Source organism: Puntigrus tetrazona, chromosome 20 (assembly GCF_018831695.1).
Source record: "Puntigrus tetrazona isolate hp1 chromosome 20, ASM1883169v1, whole genome shotgun sequence".
In the NCBI taxonomy this organism is placed as follows: Eukaryota; Metazoa; Chordata; class Actinopteri; order Cypriniformes; family Cyprinidae; genus Puntigrus; species Puntigrus tetrazona.
In genome coordinates this window covers 5,182,345-5,203,440 of record NC_056718.1, presented here as the reverse complement: position 1 = coordinate 5,203,440, position 21,096 = coordinate 5,182,345, and the positions used below count along the sequence as shown (strand labels likewise).

The following is a 21,096-nucleotide window of genomic DNA, read 5'->3' as shown; positions in this document are numbered from 1 at the left end:
GTTGTACCCAATATCAGATTTGGTCAGAAAGCACATGGCATATATATATATATATATATATATATATATATATATATTACTGCTGTCAATAGATTCATTGCGCTTAATCACATCCAAAATGAAAGTTTTTGTTTTCACATATATTATATATAAATACACACACAAACGTATATATATATATATATATTATTATTATATATTTTATATATTTATTATTATTAATAAGCATAAAATATTTTTTTTCCCGATACATATTCATGCATGTGTGTTTATTCATATATACATAATAAATATACACAGGACACATCCATATATTATGTAAAAAAAAAAAAATTCTTTTTGATACCATTAGCTATGATTAATGCATATAGACTTGAATGATTAGACTCGTGAATGATTGCTGATTGGTGATCGTTTTCACCATTAGCCCCACCCACTTTTAGCCACTCGTTTGTGCATTTGGTGTACAAAGTATGTGATGTAAATCAGTCTCATAATTTTCAAGGTTAAAATTGAGTTACAGTTTATGAAAATGAAATTGATCAAATGTAAAGCTAGACGTCTTTTTGTATGGGTTTTGCATTAGCGTCTAATGTTTTCTAAAACGTTGTGTTTGTTTGTGTGCACAGGTTTGATTATCAAGAGCTGCTACACAACTCCAGTTTTTGCCTTGTTCCTCGGGGCCGGCGGCTCGGGTCCTTTCGCTTTCTAGAGGCCCTGCAGGTTGGTGACTCTGAAGTTTGCTTGTCTGAAACTCTGTCACGCCATGCTTTCTTTCATAACAGGTGTTTGTGATTGGTCTGAATGTTTTTAGGGCTCAGCCGTTTGGAGCCCTGAGGTTGCACTACCCTGACATGGAGGTTATTGATATTGACATTCTGTCATCATTTCAAAAACACCCAGAGAAGATTCTTATATTGAAGAGGAGAGGTGAAGAGAGCTATTAATAACTGCCTCCCTCCCTCCGTCTCTCTCTCTCTCTCTCTCTCTTTCTCTCTTCGGTTATTTATTACTTGTATTCATAGTTTCTTTTGTCGCTTTAGTAAAAAGAGTCAACTAATGATGCAGTAAAAAACTGCCGTTATAACTTTTGCCCATTGTTTTATATTTTAATGTTCACGATTCCAATTAAGCAATCATTTGAATCTAATTGAAGGTGTCCAGCTGTTGTGTGCACAGTGAAGTTTGTGAAAAACGCATGCAAGTCAATAACCCTGTGGGCAGTGATGCAGAACGCATGCATGAGATGAAACTTCAGCTGAAAATATTAATAACTGACTGCCATAATGCAGGAGCTGTCAGTGCCGCGCATGAAGGATTCTAAGATGAACAGGGAGTTTGAATAATACATAGCATTATAAATAAATATTCATTACAAATAGACATCATAAAGTTTACAGAAACGTTTAATAAATTCAGTTTTTCTTAGGTAAATGCCAGTGGTATTCATGATATTTATAGCTAACATGTAAATGCAATGCATCATTACTTCATTCTTTTGCGTCACATGTTCAGAAATCATGCCGAGGCTTAAAAAACTGCGCAAAAACTTTTTGAATTATTAAAAAGCTAACGAACGCACCTTTCAAGCTAAGTGTAACAAGCAAGGGTTTAAACACGATAGTCGTCATGGCTGCAGGGAGGCAAGGAGGCAAGCGAATCTAAATGCAGTTTATTAGATATCATAGTCGAAATAACAAAGTCGATTGAGAATTCAACCTAAAAAGGCAGACACAACAGCAACCACCAATAATTAGCGGCTGAGCAGGGTTTAGAAACGCAGACTGAACCAAACTAGAGACAGGTGTGCAACATAATTAGCAACTACGGCAAACAATGAAAACATAGAAATCATGGAAAAACAACAAACAGTCGCTGCATCCAAATTTGTACACTTCTGGTGAAAAACATTATGCGACCAAATCTGCATATATTTAAACACTTACATAATAAGCGCTCACGATTAACACAGTTTACTTTGAATGATGTTCAAAAATAAATAAGCTGGTAACATTTAAACTATAAAGCTGCTTACTTTTAAACTAGGGCTGTCCGAACTTGGTCCTGGAGGGCCGGTGTCCAATAGAGGTCAGCTTTAACTTGCCTCAACACACCTGCATGGAAGTTTCCAACGTGCCTAGTTTAGACCTTGTTCAGCTGCTTCGAGTGTGTTTGATTAGGGTTGGAGCTCAACTCTGCAGGACACCGGCCCTCCGGGAACCGAGTTCGGACTACCCCGATGTAAACTGAAAACTTTCATTGTTTCTCTATAGTACAAAGGCTCAAATTGCAACTATTTATTATTGGATTGGTTTCTTCACTCATCACACGGTTTAAAATGTTCTAATAACTAAAACTGTATTTAAAACAAGTGGACTTGCACCATAATTGTAATTGCGATCATAAATTAGATTAATCGTGCAGCTCTAATATTTATAGCACTTGAATGATGTGTTACTTCATTTTTGAAAAGCATCTGATAATTATGAAGATCACTTTCCATCCTATAAGTAAAGAGTTGCATGAAATCAGCAAGTGGTTTAATAAATATGTGTCCCTACGCTGACAGATGCTTCTCTGTCTCATCTTTAGCCTGTCAAAAGTGATATTTGTCAGTCAGGTAAAGACGGTGTTTGACTTTCCCCGGTATTTTTCACATCTCTCCAGCAGTTGTGTGAGGCTCCCCGTGTTGTGCTCTCTGATGGGAGCACTTTGAAAAGAGACATCAAAAGGCTTTTAGATGCTGGTGCATGTGGGGCAGTCCTTCTGTTGTAAACATGGAGGAAGTGGAGTTAGGAGTGTGGTGTGTGTGTCTGTGTGTCTGTCTATGTGTGTGTGTGTGTGTGTGAAAGGTCAGGTGGGATTACCGAAGCTGTGGTCTCTGCCTCGCTCCTGATATCTGGTAAAAACCTCCTTAAGTCTTCCGTATGACTGTCACCTCTGAATGCTGGACATTGAGGTGCTGTCTGGAATTTATAAAATTCTCTACCAAAATACTACCTGCCTCCCTCAAGAACGAAGCAAGATTTTTTAGGATGTGTGCAATAATTATTTTTAAAAGCCTTTTTATTAAAAAAAGTACAAATACAACTGTTTATATAACTATATATTATGCTCGTGGACCACAAAAGGTTGATGAAATAATACAATTATTAATTGTTAATTCTAAATGATAAATTCTTACAATAGTTACATTTAAATTCAAAGATTTTGTCAATGCATCCTCAACAGTACGGCATTCCACAATATGGTCTTTGCTGACAATGTTTTCAAACTTCATAGAAATACATAATTTTTATAAGATTTTTTGTGAATCGTTCAAACCATCTATCATGGCGGTTATTATTGCGGTGTTGACAATTCCTTTTTACCCACCCCAAGTTTTTTTTATTTTGAATTCACAGAATTCAACTAAAAATGGGTGACATTCAAGGGTTACTCTGCCCCAAAATTACATTTTTCTCATTAATCCCCCGTGTCATTCCAAACCCTCAAAAGCTTTGTTCGTAAAAGTTTGTATTCCTCGAAATACAATTTAAGATATTTTGGATGAAAACCAGGAGGCATTTGACTGTCTCATCGACTGCCAAGTAAATTACTGTCAAGGTCCAGAAAAGTATGAAAAACATCGTCCATCTGCCATCAGTAGTTGAACCATAACGTTCTGAAGCTACGAGAATACTTTTTGCATGGAAAGAAAGCAAAAAAACAACTTTATTCAACTTTTTGAAACTTATTTGGCACTACAGTATCGCCGTAGTGCCATTTTAGAGAGTGTCGCTTGCATTCAAATAGCATACACTCTTCTATGTCAGCACACAGATGCACTGTTTTCATTCAAATACATGTAAAAGTGTATCCGTGTGTTGTGTCTGACAGAAGAAATGTGTACGCAGTTTGCATGCTAAAGTGACACTATGGTGCCAAATTTGTTGGAAAAAGTTTGCTCGTTTTCTTTCCATACAAAAAGTATTCTTGTCGCTTCATAACATTGCGGTCAAACCACTGATGGCAGATGGACTATTCGGACGATGTTTTTCATACTTTTCTGGACCTTGACAGTGTGATTTACTTGGCAGTCAAAGGGAAAGTCAAACATCTCCTGGTTTTCATCCAAAATTGCAAGCTTATCAAAGCTGTTATGGGTTTGGAACGACACGGGGGTGAGTGATTAATGCCAACATGTTAATTTGGGGGTGGAGAAACCCTTTAAAGGGTTAGTTCACCCTAAAATTAAAATTCAGTCATTAATTACTCACCCTTATGTCATTCCAAACCTTACATTTCACTGTCTATGAGGAACTTAAATTTTTGGGCGAACTATTCTATTAATTGCAGTAATCAAAGGCAGTTGTTCAGCCAACAGTGTTATTAAACTGACCCTTACAGTAGGGTACTATAAATATGTGACATACTAAAAGAGCAATGCAAAAAAACAATGCCATGAAAAACAAACATGTTTATGTGTTTCAACATAATGCACATGCCATTCCTGTATCTGAGGAAGAACAAAGATATATTATTGCTCTAGTCTAGAGTTTCCGTTATTGGCATGGCTGATGCTAATGTTTTGTAATGTTTTGTAATGTTTTCCTCTGCTGCAGTGTTTTTGTACGCGTTCTTATTTGGATAAGGCATTTCAATGTTAACAACTAATAGTTATTTTCTATGGCAAAAAAGTTCAGTAAACATGGACGTCCTTGTCCTTCATGTGTTTCTTCTTCTTCTTTCTGAAAAAAAAACGTACATCTAGTACATCAAAAATTTAGCTTGAATCGTCCTTTATCTTTTTAAATACACTTCCTATAAAGACATACTGTACTGTAGTCTGCAGCTCTACAACAGCTTAACAATCTTCACATTTAAAAAAAAAAGATTCCTATTCATGTTAGCCTGACCTTAAGTCTGACCAGTAAGTTATCTTGCTTTGAGATTCTGTAACAATGAATCATTGGCAACAATATCAAGCTTATTGTAGAAAGAACCACCCACTGTGACAGGCAGAAACCGTCTGACTGGTTTGGAAATCACTTCACAATGTAAGGGTTAAAAATTAGCGTAAAAAAAAAGACTGTTATGGTGCAAGAAACCATAACTAACACTGTTAAGATAAAATCAATCTATGTTTGTTACAGTGTTTATCATCTCTCTTTATTAAAGGAAAAAAAGTAAATACAGTCATACTACATCTGTAGTTTCAAACCTGTATGATTTTCTTTCATTTTTTGAAGAATGTTGGATTATCAGTTTCGGTTTCCCATTGGCTTCCATTATATTTTTTATTCATGTATTGGAAGTCAGTGTAAACAAAAATATATCCTTCATGCAGGTTTGGAACGACATGAGTGTGAGCAAATCTTGACTGATTTGTTCATTTTCGACTGGGCTATTCTTTTAATGTTAGTACAGTTGCAACTGTTGATTGTTAGGCTAGTTCCAAGTTAGCTCAGGTTGCGTTCAATTTTGTAAATAGACGCAACGTTACAATCTGCTAGCAAATTAAGAAGATCCACCGAAGAAATCGCATTGTTTCAAGGTGTCGGTGTACATTTTGACAACGGTTTATCGATTGAAATGAAGACTGTGAAAGTGTCGTACAGTTGTTGGTGGCAGTTGTATAGAGGTCTGAGGATTTGATACGGTGTGTGTGTGTGTGTGTGTGTGTGTGTGTGTTTTGTAGGCGGCCTGTATTCCCGTGCTGCTGAGTAACGGATGGGAGCTGCCCTTCTCAGAGGTCATTGACTGGAGTAAAGCTGCCATCATTGGAGATGAGAGATTATTACTGCAGGTACACACACACACACACACACACACACACACATCAGAGCACAACCTTCCCTCAAGACCCTAACAAACACATAGTCTTCTTTATAATAACATAATTGTGCAGTAATGAGACCACATTACTGTATAATCTGTCTTAAACCCTCCATCATTCCTCTTAACAGCAGACTGGAACTCCTGCTTTTTTCCACACTTTTCTAAAACGACCACTCTCAGCCTCGGGAGCTTTAATTAAATGCCGATGAAATTCTCTTGAGGGGGAAAAAGAAGCAGCAATGAATCCCAGGAGGTTCTAAGAGTGGTTTTAAAAATGATATCACACTTTTCCCCTGAGCTTTTAATTATTCAAGCCCAAAATACAGAAGGAGAAATTAGCCTCCATTTGCAGAGACAGTTGATATTTTCTGATTTTAGCACGACACAATTAGTTTAGGTCACTTATAATTTTTAAAAGTAAAGTAGCAAAAACAGATGATCACAAACAAACAACCCACGGCAGAGCGGCAGCCAGACGAACGCAGCATTTTCTTAAGGCTTTGTCACAGGTGTACCACAGGGCTCAGTTCTAGGACCACTATTATTTATTATTTATTGTGCACCTCGGACAAATTATTTACCACCATGGTTTTCATCATCACTGCTATGCTGAAGATATCCAGATATATACTGCTTGTCATGTTTTAGTGAGTTAAAGATCTGGCTCAACGCCAATTCTCTCAGTTTGAGCTTGACAAAAACTAATCTTTTCAGTCCCCCAGCTGTAACAAAAAAACATAACCATTGCCCCCAGATTTGACCTTGAAGCTACTCCAATTATTTCATCTTCCACCGACAAAAGGTATCACTCTTGACTCATTTATCACGTCTAGCCTTGACTTCTGTAATTCTCTTTTTTCTGGAGTACTCCATCTCCCATCTGTAATATTTTCAGAACTGTTAACTTGCACTAAATGGTTTGCTCATATTAACCCATTCTATTTAACTTCAATCCCTACAAGTGTCATCTCATATTATTTAATTCTTCTGCTTACCTAAGTTACTACATGGTCTTGCTTCTGCTTATCTCTCTGAACTGTTTTCTCTATATTCCCTCTGGACCACTTTGATCATCTGGAGTTGATCTACTTTGTGTTCCAAGATTTCGACTATCATGGGAGACGGGTCTTTCTCTGTTATGGCTCCTAAACTTTGGACTTCATTGCCCTGGTCTCTAGAATGCAGAGATGTAGAATGTAGAATGGATGGATAGAGACTGAAAGATAGATAGATAGATAGATAGATAGATAGATAGATAGATAGATAGATAGATAGATAGATAGATAGATAGATAGATAGATAGATAGATGTTAGCTTGATAGAAAAACAAATTTATATTTATTTTATTACTTGCACTGTAAAAGACTAAAAGTAATTTGTCATGGTTTCAGAACAGAAAGAAAGAAATGTGCTTTTCAAGCCCCAAGCGCGCCCCGAACCATAGTTTGAAAACCTTTTGTGTGTGACATGAAAAGCTATGTTGCATTTCTTTTAATATGTGACGTTTATTAATGGTTGTTTTGTGTTCCATCTCTTTGACACATTAGTGTTCAAATGCCAGCACGGTTTCGAAGCTGAATAAGCACTTCTATTCTAGAGAGAACTGAGAAAATGTCATGACTGCAGGCTTAAACTCTATTGTAGAACCTGCAGGCAATTTTAAAGCACACAAAATGAAACTATGGTAGTTTACACTACATTAAGTTTGTCAAATTTGAGACGGGATTATTTTATTAATCTGTCACAGTGTCATTGAAGATGTTATTAAAACAAAGGACCAATAAAAACTATTGGGAGAGTCCACCTCCTACTTTACAATCATGTTAAAATACTAAACACATTAAGAAAATAGTGGTAAACCCAGTTGGGTTGAATTAGAGACGGCTCAAAGACTTTTCTCTCTCTCTCTCTCTCTCTCTCTCTCTCTCTCTCTCTCTCTCTCTCTGTCTCTCTCTCTCTCTCTCTCTCTCTCTCTGTCTCTCTCTCTCTCTCTCTCTCTCTCTCTCTCTCTCTCTCTCTCTCTCTCTCTCTCTCTCTCTCTCTCTCTCTCTCTCTCTCTCTCTCTCTCTCTCTCTCTCTCTCTCTCTCTCTCTCTCTCTCTCTCTCTCTCTCTCTCTCTCTCTCTCTCTCTCTCTCTCTCTCTCTCTCTCTCTCTCTCTCTCTCTCTCTCTCTCTCTCTCTCTCTCTCTCTCTCTCTCTCTCTCTCTCTCTCTCTCTCTCTCTCTCTCTCTCTCTCTCTCTCTCTCTCTGTCTCTCTCTCTCTCTCTCTCTCTCTCTCTCTCTCTCTCTCTCTCTCTCTCTCTCTCTCTCTCTCTCTCTCTCTCTCTCTCTCTCTCTCTCTCTCTCTCTCTCTCTCTCTCTCTCTCTCTCTCTCTCTCTCTCTCTCTCTCTCTCTCTCTCTCTCTCTCTCTCTCTCTCTCTCTCTCTCTCTCTCTCTCTCTCTCTCTCTCTCTCTCTCTCTCTCTCTCTCTCTCTCTCTCTCTCTCTCTCTCTCTCTCTCTCTCTCTCTCTCTCTCTCTCTCTCTCTCTCTCTCTCTCTCTCTCTCTCTCTCTCTCTCTCTCTCTCTCTCTCTCTCTCTCTCTCTCTCTCTCTCTCTCTCTCTCTCTCTCTCTCTCTCTCTCTCTCTCTCTCTCTCTCTCTCTCTCTCTCTCTCTCTCTCTCTGTCTCTCTCTCAGGTTCCATCTATCACCAGGTCTGTGGGTTCAGACAGAATCCTGGCACTGCGGCAACAGACTCAGTTCCTGTGGGACGCCTACTTCTCCTCCGTCACAAAGATAGTCTTAACCACATTAGAGGTTAGTCCTCACTTAAAGCAGAGATGTGCTGCGTCCAAGTGAGTCATACTGGGGGAAATGTGTGAATGAGGGACTGCCAGCTGCTTGATGTCATTTGTAGTTTTTTTTTTTTGGGGGGCACTTAAAGAGATAGTTCACCCAAAATGAAAAGACCATCATGATTTACTCACTCTTATGTCATTCCAAAAAAGAAATACTGATGATAGTTTTTGTGTGAAATAACCCTTTACCCTGTTCACAGCAAAAATGAAAAGGATAATAACTATATTGGGTTCACACTGTTAGTGTTAGTTTATTTTATTTTATTTTTTTAATGTGAGCATAATTTCAGTGCACACTAAAAGTAGGATTTTTGACTAACAGGAAGTCATTCTAACAATATCATTTCTCATAATTGCATTTGTTTTGTGCTGTTCTCTCTATTTTTTTTTAAACTTTATGGTTATAGCTGTGGTGACCTAACATACAGGTAGTATAAAAATAGTTTAGCAAATAAATAAAAAATAAAAAAGTCTTAAAAGTAACACTGCACACTGAAATGTTTAAATATTACTTTTTTTGCATTTTATTACCTTGTATTTTCTGATTTAATTCTTATGTATTTCTTAATAACAAATATATAACACAATCTTGTTATTATCAGGTAGATACTTGTTATCCAGACCTATCCATAGAATAGTGTTTGCCATTTCTCAAATATACATAAATGTTTAGAATACCCTTATGATTAAAAAAAGTATATATTAAGACTATAAGTAATATTTTGAGCTAAACATTATAACCTTTTTGAAAAGTTATTTTTCACAAAGATATGCATAATAAAAATGCATTGCAAATGCATTGCAAGTTAATGTATTATTATTTTCTGATAAAGTCTATTTATGGTTTTTTTGCCATATGCTTTGTTTTGTCTCTGTCTCTCTCTCTCTCTCTCTCACGCTCACTCATTTGTTCTCTCCGTCTCTCTCCCTCTCTGACATCTTCTATTTTCTTCAAAAGCTTTCATCACGAGTAGCTGTCACACATAAGAAGATGATACCTGCCATGATCAAACGCGCTTGGTCTTTTCCAGACCTCTCCGACGCACATAAAAATGCGGAGGAATTTACACAAACATTCCCTCACACGCGCGTCTGCTCGAGAAGTTTGTCCCGGGGTACAGCCTTGGTCAGCTAGATGGAATGGAAACTTTGTGCTGGTTTTCTGTATGTCTTCATCTCGGGAAGGCGTTGGACAAGTCTTTTAATAACGGGTCCAGACTGAGCGCTGCCAGACGTCACTGCCAGAGATATGACTGACTATAAATGTGCTCAGAAAGCAGACAGAGGAGAGCGGCATTCCTGCCAACTTCACCGATATCACCACCGTGACCAGAAACTGAGATACCGCTGTAATTCTAAACTGGTTTAGCTTTAAAACCCAGATTTTACTTTGAGCAATTACCCAAAACAATATCGAAACTGTCTTTAAATAGTAATTTACAAAAATGCTTTAAAATGACAATGAAAAAAATAAAAATAAATAAATAAATATATATATATATATATATATATATATATATATATATATATATATATATATATATATATATATATATATATATATATATATATATATATATATATATATATATATATATATATATTTATATATATATATATATATATATATATATATATATATATTTATATAATGTATGTGTGTGTTCTGTGTATATTTATTTTGTATATAGAACACAAAAAGTATATATTTTGAAAATATGTGCATGCAGTATTTACATATACATATTATATTTTACAGTTATTTTTATATTCATATAATTAATGTGTTTATATATACACTATAAATATGCACAGCACACATAAAAAATACTATGTAAAACACACACACGCATGTATTTTTTTATTTCAGGTAATTGTCAAACAACCACCAAATTACTCTGACGTAATTTAAAATGAAAATATAATCACAATGAGAAAATAATGTATAAATCTAAAACAGCATCTCAAATACTAAAATAACACAAAGTTATTTTTCCCGCTGACCATGACAAGAATAAATTTGCGACTCATTTTTGTTGCGACCCACCGGTTGCAAGAACCATTGCAAAAAAAAAAAAAAAAAAAAAAAAAAAAAGTATCTTAATGCAACCTCATTGAAAACCCTGCATCACACATTCTGGGACTACGAGTAAACAATATGTTTCCTGTCACTGAGCAGACACTTCTCCATGCTGTGTTTTTGCAGCCCCTGAGGCTGGTCTCTTTCCAGAGCTATCCTAATCCCTGCTTCTGTTCCGCTCGGAACGTTTTGAACAGAATGACGGTGTGTGAAATTTCGAGCCCGGTGTCTGGATTTGCCCTCCTTCTGCCTGAACCGTAGTTCTTCGTATCAAAGACGAATGACAGAGAGATACAGAGAAAGACAATGGAATGAGCATTTCTTCATAAATAGAGAAATAAATACAATTGGGTGGTGGAAGAGGAAGCGTTAAAGCACTGATAAAAATACAACACTCTTGAAAAAAAATACATTTCTCTGCATAGACTGGTAGTTAATAGCATGTTCATGCCGTTCCATGTTGACAAACTACGTAATAAGTCTTTTAACACTCGTGCATGTGTGGTGTGTGTGTGTGTGTTTGTGTGTGAGTGTGTGCATACAGGAATAAATGCTGTCTAATTAAACACAGATCAGATGCACTCTCTGTGGACTTCCACTTCCTCTAGAACATATGCCACGTTGAGTGGATTTCCCTGCTCCGTAGAACAAGAGCAACGAGATGCTTCACTTGCCCCGAAGATCTGACAAAATCACTACACTTCACGTACGGCACATTAAAACACGTAAAGGCTCAGAGATACACAAACACACTGACATGAGGGTTCTCTAATTAGACTGTAGTTGATCCTAATTGGCCTGTGCGCTTCTGGACTCGGGAGAGATGGAACCAATCAAGCCCAGCAGAGGATTCGGGACATAAAAGGAAGTGTGTGTCTGTGTGTTTTATAGGTTATTTTTGCTTTGAGATCTCTCACACCCTGTTGTGATGGGAGTGAGGCAGATTGTGATTAATTAGTGTTGTAATAAAACAAGATGAATGCGTTTAATTTGAGTAATTAGGGCTGTGTGCATACTGCTGATAATATTGTATGTGCATTGCATTCATAGAGATGCTATCTATCTATCTATCTATCTATCTATCTATCTATCTGTCCGTCCGTCCGTCCGTCCGTCCATCCATCCATCCATCCATCCATCCATCCATCCATCCATCTATCTATCTATCTATCTATCTATCATCTATCTATCTATCTATCTATCTATCTATCATCTATCTATCTATCTATCTATCTATCTATCTATCTATCTATCTATCTATCCATCCATCCATCTATCATCTATCTGTCTGTCTGTCTATCTATCTATCTATCTATCATCTATCTGTCTGTCTGTCTATCTATCTATCTATCTATCATCTATCTGTCTGTCTGTCTATCTATCTATCTATCTATCTATCTATCTATCTATCTATCTATCTATCTATCTATCTATCTATCCATCCATCCATCCATCCATCCATCTATCTATCTTTCAGTTCATCTCTATCCATCCATTCTACATCTTGTTGTTGTTGTTTTTTTTTCAGAATTGATGAAATCTAGCAGTTTTGAAGTCAGAATTGTTGACACACAAACTCGCTTTTTTCTCACAATTGCAAGTTTACAATTCTGCCTTTCTTCTTCAGAATAGTGATTTATCTGCAGTTCTGGGAAATAATGCCAGAATTCAGAGTAAATTATTCAGCTTGCCGAAACAAGTGTCATTTCGGAAAGGAAAAAAAGTAAACATGCAATCAAGGATCTAAATCTGGATTATCCAAACATATTTCAAATCACTGATCGGATTGTTTAAACCTCACTCACTATTCCGTTATTATGTGTTTATAGGAATGAAAACACCTGCTATTGCTATTGCAGTTATACGCTCATTGGTTCCAAGGTTTAACCTCAGCTAGAACATCAGATTCGATTCACATTTATCCGAATAGAGTTTTTTACTGTACCATTTCAAAGCATCTTACGTGAAATGAATGCATCTATAAGCGTGATGTTTATCAGAGGTGACTGGGTCAATGTAATGTTCATATAGCAGCAATGTACAGATTTGAGATCGCTAATGCATGCCGTGTGCTCGTTTCAGCGGAACAAATGAGCGCACAGAGAAAAACGAGACATGGCGAGCGCTCGCAATCAGTATTGTGTTGTTTTCACAGATCATCCACGACAGGATACGGACACACATGTCTCGGAGCAGGTTGATGTGGAACTCCTTGCCTGGAGGACTCTACACGCTTCCTGAGTTCTCCAGCGACCTCACCCTCTTCCCCTTCTACTACTCCACACTCGGTGAGTCTGTGTGTGTGTGTGTGTGTGTGTGCACGCGTCTCTTCACCACCTTCAGCTCAATGCCGTAAAACTTTGTTGCAGTGAAAATGAAATCATAACTCAGATAGATGTTGGTTCCCCTCCAAGCAATGTGTGTGTGTAGTGGCTCGTGAACATGTGTGTCGGCCGTATTCCATCCTGTGCGTGTTTGCATGCTCCTATAGGGGCATGTAGCGGATTTGTCCCTGGGCTTCACATGTCAGCGGTAAATCTGTGTTGCGGGAGTGATAGATGGCCTATACTCTGCTGTCACAGGCGTTGTTAGTCTCACTTTCCATAATTTTGATGACAGGGCAGTTTAGACTCCCCTGTCCGTGGCCATAACTTGAGAGAACTTCAGCGTGGCGTGATATACAGCGTGATTCGCTCAGCCAGGGCAACACTATAAATCCGGCTACCTGTGATACATGCTGTTTATTAGGCAATGAGATATCATCCGACGCGACCAGTGGACCGCGCCGATGGCTTGCTGTGTCCCCGTCTTCCTTCAAACAGCCGCCTGAAAATATTTTAGATGCTGCGGCTTGCATATGTAACGAGGTTCTGTTGCGCACAGCGCAGATGAATCTTCTGGTTTGTTTTGAAAAGCGTTAGGTTGTTCTGAACGTGCAAGGTAATTGTTTCTTCATCGGAACGGATCTGGAAAGATTTAGCATTACTTCAAAGACTATTTTGCAAGTGAACGCCATCGTCCTGTTTGGACTCTCATTCTGACGGCACCCATTCGCTGCAGAGGATCCGCCGATAAACAAGTGACGCAATGCTAAATTCTCCAAATCTGTTACGATGAAGAAACTTCACTTCTGCGTATTTTATGGCCTAATGGTAAGTATGTTTTAAGCCAAATTTCTTACTTGCATATTAAACCAAAAAAAAAAGTAAATGGTGATAGTAAATGTTATAAAAAAGTCCTTTAAAAACATCAGAGAATTAATACTTGTGTGTGTGTGTGTGTGTGTGTGTGTGTGTGTGTGTGTGTACAAACATATGAGTCAAGACCATCATCAAAATAAATTTACTAAAATGGTTTTATGTCCATAGAAAGCACATTACATGTTACTTTTAAGGTTTCAGATAAGTTTAAATGAATAAAATGAAGTTTAGTTTAAATAATGTTACATTGTCATTCAGTGTAAAACAATATTTATGTGAAAATGCTATGCGTATAATTTGAACATGCTTATTCTGACTGCATAATTCTTACTAACAAATGGGCAAAACCATAGATAGAGGCAACATTTAATTGGCCTTTAATATGTCATAAATTTTTGTTGTGAATATGCCAGACAAAAATATGAAAATTGGTATGATGTATCATATTTATTTTTTTGCTCAAAAAAACAAAAACAAAATTGCAACTAAAGTTTAATTTACTGTTTAATGCTTATAATCAAAATGACAGCAAAATAAAACACACCAAAATATCATTAAAACATCCATGATTCGAATAATATGATATCCTATAAAGTAAAACTTGGTTTGATTTAAAAATAAAGAAAGAAGTTGCGCTTATTTATGTTAAGAAACTTGCATTCTTTAAGTAAATTTAAGTGGCCTTGTATTCTTTTATTATTTATTTTTTGAGTATAATACACTACCAGATTTCATGTGCATATTCAGTAAAATTAAGTATACTTTTTCCAAAAGAGGTATGTTTTAACTGTAGAATTATATTAAGATTTTTTGGAGATTTAATAATTAATGCATCAGTGATTTAAGGGTGGGTTTAATGCAGTACGCAATTGCGTCAATATTCTTTTTGCTGATTTTATTATTTTGTGTTTATTAGTGACATTTTCTGCATCTGCCATAGTGTGCATGCGTGCATGCGTCTGCATGCATGTGTGTGTGTGTGTGTGTGTGTGTGTGTGTGAGTTTCAACTGTGAACCCAAACGAACGACCTCTCATTATAGACTGTACTTCCAGATGTGACCACAAGTAGTGAATGAACCGTGAACATAACTTCCAAATAACGTGTTTTATAAATCAAACCAAAAGTGCTTGTTTGTAGTTCAGCGTATTCGTGCGTGGTTCGTTTCTGTGTGGTCCGAGCGTGCGCGTGTGCGTTAGCGTGCTCTTGTTTTGTTGAGTTTCACAGGGTCTGAATCCCCCCCGCAGAGAGGAAATAGGGATAATAGATGTTCTGGCTGAGCGTAATTACTGTCACTGTGATGCATTACGAACTTCTCTTTTGTTTTACGGCCTAACCAGAAAAGTTTCACAGCTTTGATCAATTCATTTCACTAGTTTTATCCTCCCTTGTTCTCTTGTGTTCTTTGTAGTAACCTTTATTGTGATGTAATAGAGACTTAATGTAGCTGTCGGCTTTCTGGAGTCGCACTCGCAAACGTAGATAAATGGAGCGAATCCCTGCGGAGGAACAAAGATAAACAGGTGCTCTCTTTGAACGGCTGCCATAAAGCAAACCGATACAAATGCAGAGAGATGTTACACACCGGAGGCTGATGCCGCTGAAGACTGATTTCATGAAGGCTAATCTGCCGGTCGCGGCGTATGAAAACTGCATTTTTATGCGCACCGTGATTTAAGAAATTCGCCAGCAGGTACAAGAGCGTCCAAAAAGCATTGAAGCCGCTTCTGCTGTCCGCTTTTTGTGATTTGTGCAGGTAAGAGTCCGTCTCAGGAGTTTACAGCCGTCATTCAAGCGCTCACGCCTCTTCAGTCCCAACAGCAGCCCATATTCAAACTGATCCACGCCGTCGCCAAGTCCAAGCTCTGCGCGCAGGTGAGCCAATCATACGGGAGCCAATAATGAGACACACTGACGACGTTTCTATTATTATCTGCGCTGCGAGTGCGCGTCTGGGTCAAGGGCGAGTGTTTGCCGGAGGTCACAGAACTCTTGGTCTGAACTAGCTGTGACTATTCGTGGATGTAAATGAGAGGCTTTAACATTCTTCTAAGCTTCTCCTTTCATGCGCCACTATTACAGGTTTTGGTATTATTTTTTACATCGTTTTCGATTTTACTTAAATTTTTTTATGTTATGTATTTTTATTTACTATTTTAAATATAACTATTTATTAACTCGTTATTTTAAATGTATTCAGTTTTAGTTATTTTGGTACGTCACATGGAAATAAATGAAATGAATTAATTAATCTGCTCATTTTTCCATTTAATTATTTATCCCTTTTATTGTTTTATCCAACAATAATAACCTTAATATAAGCCAAAATACATAAAATCATAGGTTTGGAACAATATGAGACAGAGTGGGTGATTTTCCATTTTGGATGTGCTTTTCCTTTTACTTTCTGGAGGGAAAGCGTCGGTATATTAATTGCAGCGCTGGCTAATGCATCATTTCATGAACAAGATGAATGATTATCAATGCATGAATCAAACTCATTTAGAATGCCCACAAATTTTGACATGGTTTTCCACACATCATTTTTTATTACGTCCCTGTATGTGGGCAGCAACTAATCATGTAAAACCAGCCAAACGTCTGGCTGTGCAAAACTAGCAAACACTCAGTCTGACCGTGGTATCTGACAAGTGACAGATCGTCTTAGCTTCACTGTCTGTGTTCCCAATGGGTCACTGCTTCTTTGCATAAAGTTTATATACTTTAAACAACTTCTTGTTAGCCGACATTGCAGCGGTTCAGTTTATATCAGATAATTACTAAACCGAATAGTTTTTAGATCGCGCCAAATGCAATTTTGCATAAATGTTAAATGTTTTTTTCGGAGACATAATTGCATGTCATTTACATTTAAATGAAAATGCATTACACGCGTGCGTTTTTTTATAAAGATCTGAAGCACGCGTTCAATGCAGCTAACCACGTTTTTTTTTTTCACAAGAGCTAACGTGAGACCGTGTCTGCAAATGCCCTTAATTAACATGGCTACTAAAAATGAGAAGTCTCTTGATCATTTCTAGTTTGTTGCAAATTATTCTAGCGGCTCTCACGCCTATTTTCAGGACTAATAAATGAGAATGGGATTTGTTGAGAAATTGTGATTACCTTTTGCATGTGGGCTGTAATAATTCGCACCTGCACCTACAAAACCGGTTGAAATCTAACATCGAATGCCCGTGTTTTGCACTTGTGTGGAAATGCTCGGCTCATTTGTTTTAATGTGGTTTCAGATTTTAGTGCTGTGGAACTGCGAGAAACCTCCACCGCCTAGAAGCAAGTGGCCCTCCATCACAACGCCCTTCTCTATCATTGAGGGCAAAAGAAAGGTAAGGTGGTCAAAGGTCATGAAGCATAATAAAGAATCGTGTGTGAGAAGTCTTGGCGCTTAGCTCTCACACTATGCACACATATATGCACCTTGGATTTTAAATGGTTTTGTTATAGTTTTATGCAAATGTAATTATTATATTATTATATATAAATGTAGATATTAAGATCCCCGCCCCACCGAGCAAGGTTTCGTCGTGTTAATTTAAAACATTTGTGCATGAAATGCAGGTAAGTGAAGTTAAACTCAAACTTCCAGGTGGAAAGTAAACAGTGTAACACATAACGGGACAGATGTCACCATTTAAAATCTCTAAAATGATTTGAAATAAATTGTGCGCGTGTATGTGTGATATCCGCACAGCTGTGTGTGGGTGGTTATGTGAATATTCTGAATGTATCTTATCATTAGCACCTTTCAGACTTTGCCTGCGCACCGTCATCCCTCTTTGCACATGTTTTACTCATTTACATCTTGTCATGTGTTATTTGCAGAAACAGTTAGCCTGAGCAACTTAATGTGATGGATTACTTTTTCTCCTCGCTCATCCCCTAGTAGTTTTATCTCATATCTAAAAAAATGTAGCTATTTAGGGTTTTTAAATAGAGTCAATAGAAAATCTGAAGAGGAAAAATTCAAAGTGAAAAATTATATGTTTTGCTCGATGTTGTAGTTAATTAACGCGTTTTATGTGTTAACTGTGGGCGCATTTAAGGGAGATTTGTAAATTTAGTAGAAAAGTCACTTTAGAAAAAACACTATAGGTCCAACTGTTAGCATGCGTTCGGCAGAGGAGAACTCAGACACAACATTAAAACCACTGACAGGTGAAATAAACAAGTGATTATATCATTACAGCTGCACCTGTCACCTGTCAAGGGGTGGAATGTATTATAAGCAGCTAGTAAATAGTATGTTCTTGAATTTCATGTGTATATCTGGCAAGTCTGCCATTAGATGCTCTGTTGTTAAGTGATATGTTAAGTTTGATTTATGATATAGTTTACAGTGGTACCAGCTTGTTCTTGGGCTCAAGGCTTGAGGTGAGAAGCCGTCTAGGAATGGTTTGAGGAACATGATAAAGAGTTTAAGAAAATGGTCTTAAGTTCAGTTTCTGGAGGGACACGGCTCTTCAACAGTTTGGCGCCAACCCTAAACAAACACATCTGATCCAGATAATCAGGGTTTTCAGAATTACAAATAACCTCCAAGCAAGTGTAAGTTGGAGCTGGTTTGAGGTAAACTCTGCAGAGCTGTGGCCCTCCATTAGTTGAGTTTGAGACCACTGGTTTACGGTGTTACCTTGGCCTCAGAATTCCCAGATCTCAAGCCAAATGAGCATCTGAGGCATCTCAGACCCTGATCCTGGATATGTCCCTTGCTGAGGCTGGAGCTGAAATAGTTTGTAGTTGTAGTCTGTAGTTCACCCGTTAGCAGGGTTGGAGACCCCTGATCTATGGGATGTGCTGGACAAACAAAACCTTCCCATTAAACTCTGCTAGAGCTACCATCCTGCAGATTTCAGTTCCGTCCCCAATCAAACACACCTGAACCAGCTTATTAAGTTACAGACAGGTTTGTTGAAGCAGGTCTGCGGTGTTGTAGGTCATACCCTGTTGGGGAAAAGAAACATATGCTGTTCATGCATGTTTTAAAGCATGGCAGCTGGTTTAAGCTGGTCATGCGCAGGAGCTAAAAATATATATATATATATATATATCAGCGCACCATCTTATAAATGCAAAACACTCACTGATTTCATAATTTAGTTGTTATGCTTTAGGATGTCTGCACATGTAATGTAAGTGGAGCATGGAACACATCCAAAATAATCACAGCACCCCATAATTTCACACAGCAAAGCATTTCTGTGAGCAGATTTCTCATAAATCAACCTGACAGTTTGTTATTGTACTGTGTCTTAAAAACACACTGATAGGGATCTCAGTATTTCAGTACAGCCTGTGATAATTCAGCATTTATTTAGAGTATAAATGTAATTTAATTTGTGTGTATGTGGCATTAGAAAGTCTAGGCACTGGATTCTATTTGTAGTTCGCCGGGCAACAAATATAAAAATATATTTAAAATAAAATAAAAATACATTTCAAACTGATTGTCAAATGCATGTTTACTAAAGCCATTCTGTAAGGCGTTTATATCAGCTCTGCATATCTGCCATAGCAACCTTAATAATCTCTGCATATGTTACCTTGGAGATGCGCTGTTTCTTCAATATACATGCAAAGAATAAATAAGCCTTCAGGTATGAAGTAAATATAGCTAAATCCTACAAAACCTAGATATACATGAGTTATCTGTATTTTTTCACCCCTACCATCCTTTTCATTAAAGTTTAATCTCTTAAATTTCTGAAAGATTATCAGAATCATTTCTGTTATTGTATTATGAGGCAATATTTCCAGCCACTAAAACCACATTCTTTGAAAGAATTTACTGATAAATTGAACCAGACATTATGTTGATGATCAAAATTCTGTCTATGGGATACTAAGCTGTATCAAGTCACACACAACAAATGCCAAAGGGGAAAGTTCAAGGGTCATCTAGACCACTTAAATGCCTTTCCATTGGGGAACTGTAAAGGTCTGATGCACAAACACATTAATGACCCAACATAACAATTTATCATCTCAAGAGATTCATTACAAGACTGACATTTCAATTATCATCACCATGACAGGCAGATCTGAGTATCATTCATCACGATGCTAACAGCTTTTTGAATTTGCATTAATGGATTTGCCTCCATGTACACGATTCATATAGTATGTGCTTTTTGTAAGGTGTGTTGCAAGATTTGGATGATATAAATCCAACCATCAGATTCATCCTATTAGTTTGTTTGAAAAAAAAAGGTGTTTAAAAAATGTCTTCAATCAAAGAACCTTTGAAGCTAAAACATTCATTCTGATATATTGCATAAAATTAAAATTAAACATACAATCATATTTTAATCATACGATATACAATCATATACCATCTTTCTATCCACCAGTTGAAGATTAACTTTTGGCCTAATTGTAGTCCAAGTTTAGTCTTCGGTGATATAATTGGTGATAATAATTACAAACACAGATTTCGAAAATATGCACACAGTCCAGAGTTCTAAATAAACTGCAGCTGCTTACTTTGAAAGGAGTGTGAATTAATGTGTCAAACAAGTGTGAAATAGATAATCAAAGTTTTAATCAAAAGCCATTTGTCAAAATTAAATCATATTGTGACTAATAAGCTATCAAACGCCACATCCAAATCATAACACGCTTTTATCTGACTCCTGATTAAGATAAATTGGAGTTGTTTAATACTGAGATAAAAGCTTAATAGAGAGGCATGAACTTGATTTTCACTTGAAGTGCAATCTCTAGAGGTCATGATAGGGAGAGAGTTTGTGTGTGTGTGTGTGTGTGTGTGTGTGTGTCCTGTCATGTGACATCTTTGAGGTTTAATGTCATGAACAGCAAGATAGATTAGACAGATTGTTTGAAAATTAAGTGCACTTGCTGATACAGTTTATCTGCATGTGCTATTTAGGTTGTTTTATATGGAATAATATATATACAGGTGTTGGACAAGGAAACTGAAACACTGGCCAATTTTGTGGCCCATCTTCATTGATTGCACATTCCACCAGTAAGAGCAGGTTTAATTAGCAGAGTAATAGCACAGTTTTGCTCAAAATATTGCAAAGCACACAACATTATGGGTGACATATTGAGTGAGTTCAAAAGAGGACAATTTGTTGGTGCACATCTTGCTGGCGCATCTGTGACCCAGACAGCAAGTG

General features: G+C 37.2%; 1 protein-coding gene across 1 annotated transcript in view; it reads left to right on the top strand.

The window, feature by feature from the left end:
* The window catches only part of LOC122324433 (exostosin-1), a 198,864-nt gene that overhangs the window by 156,629 nt on the left and 21,139 nt on the right, over window positions 1-21,096 (top strand). Inside the window, exons 3-8 of the mRNA XM_043218830.1 lie at window positions 630-723; window positions 5,681-5,788; window positions 8,497-8,616; window positions 12,893-13,025; window positions 15,693-15,811; window positions 17,188-17,283. Of these exons, the coding sequence (XP_043074765.1) occupies window positions 630-723; window positions 5,681-5,788; window positions 8,497-8,616; window positions 12,893-13,025; window positions 15,693-15,811; window positions 17,188-17,283 (670 nt within the window). The remainder of the gene's footprint in view (window positions 1-629; window positions 724-5,680; window positions 5,789-8,496; window positions 8,617-12,892; window positions 13,026-15,692; window positions 15,812-17,187; window positions 17,284-21,096) is intronic.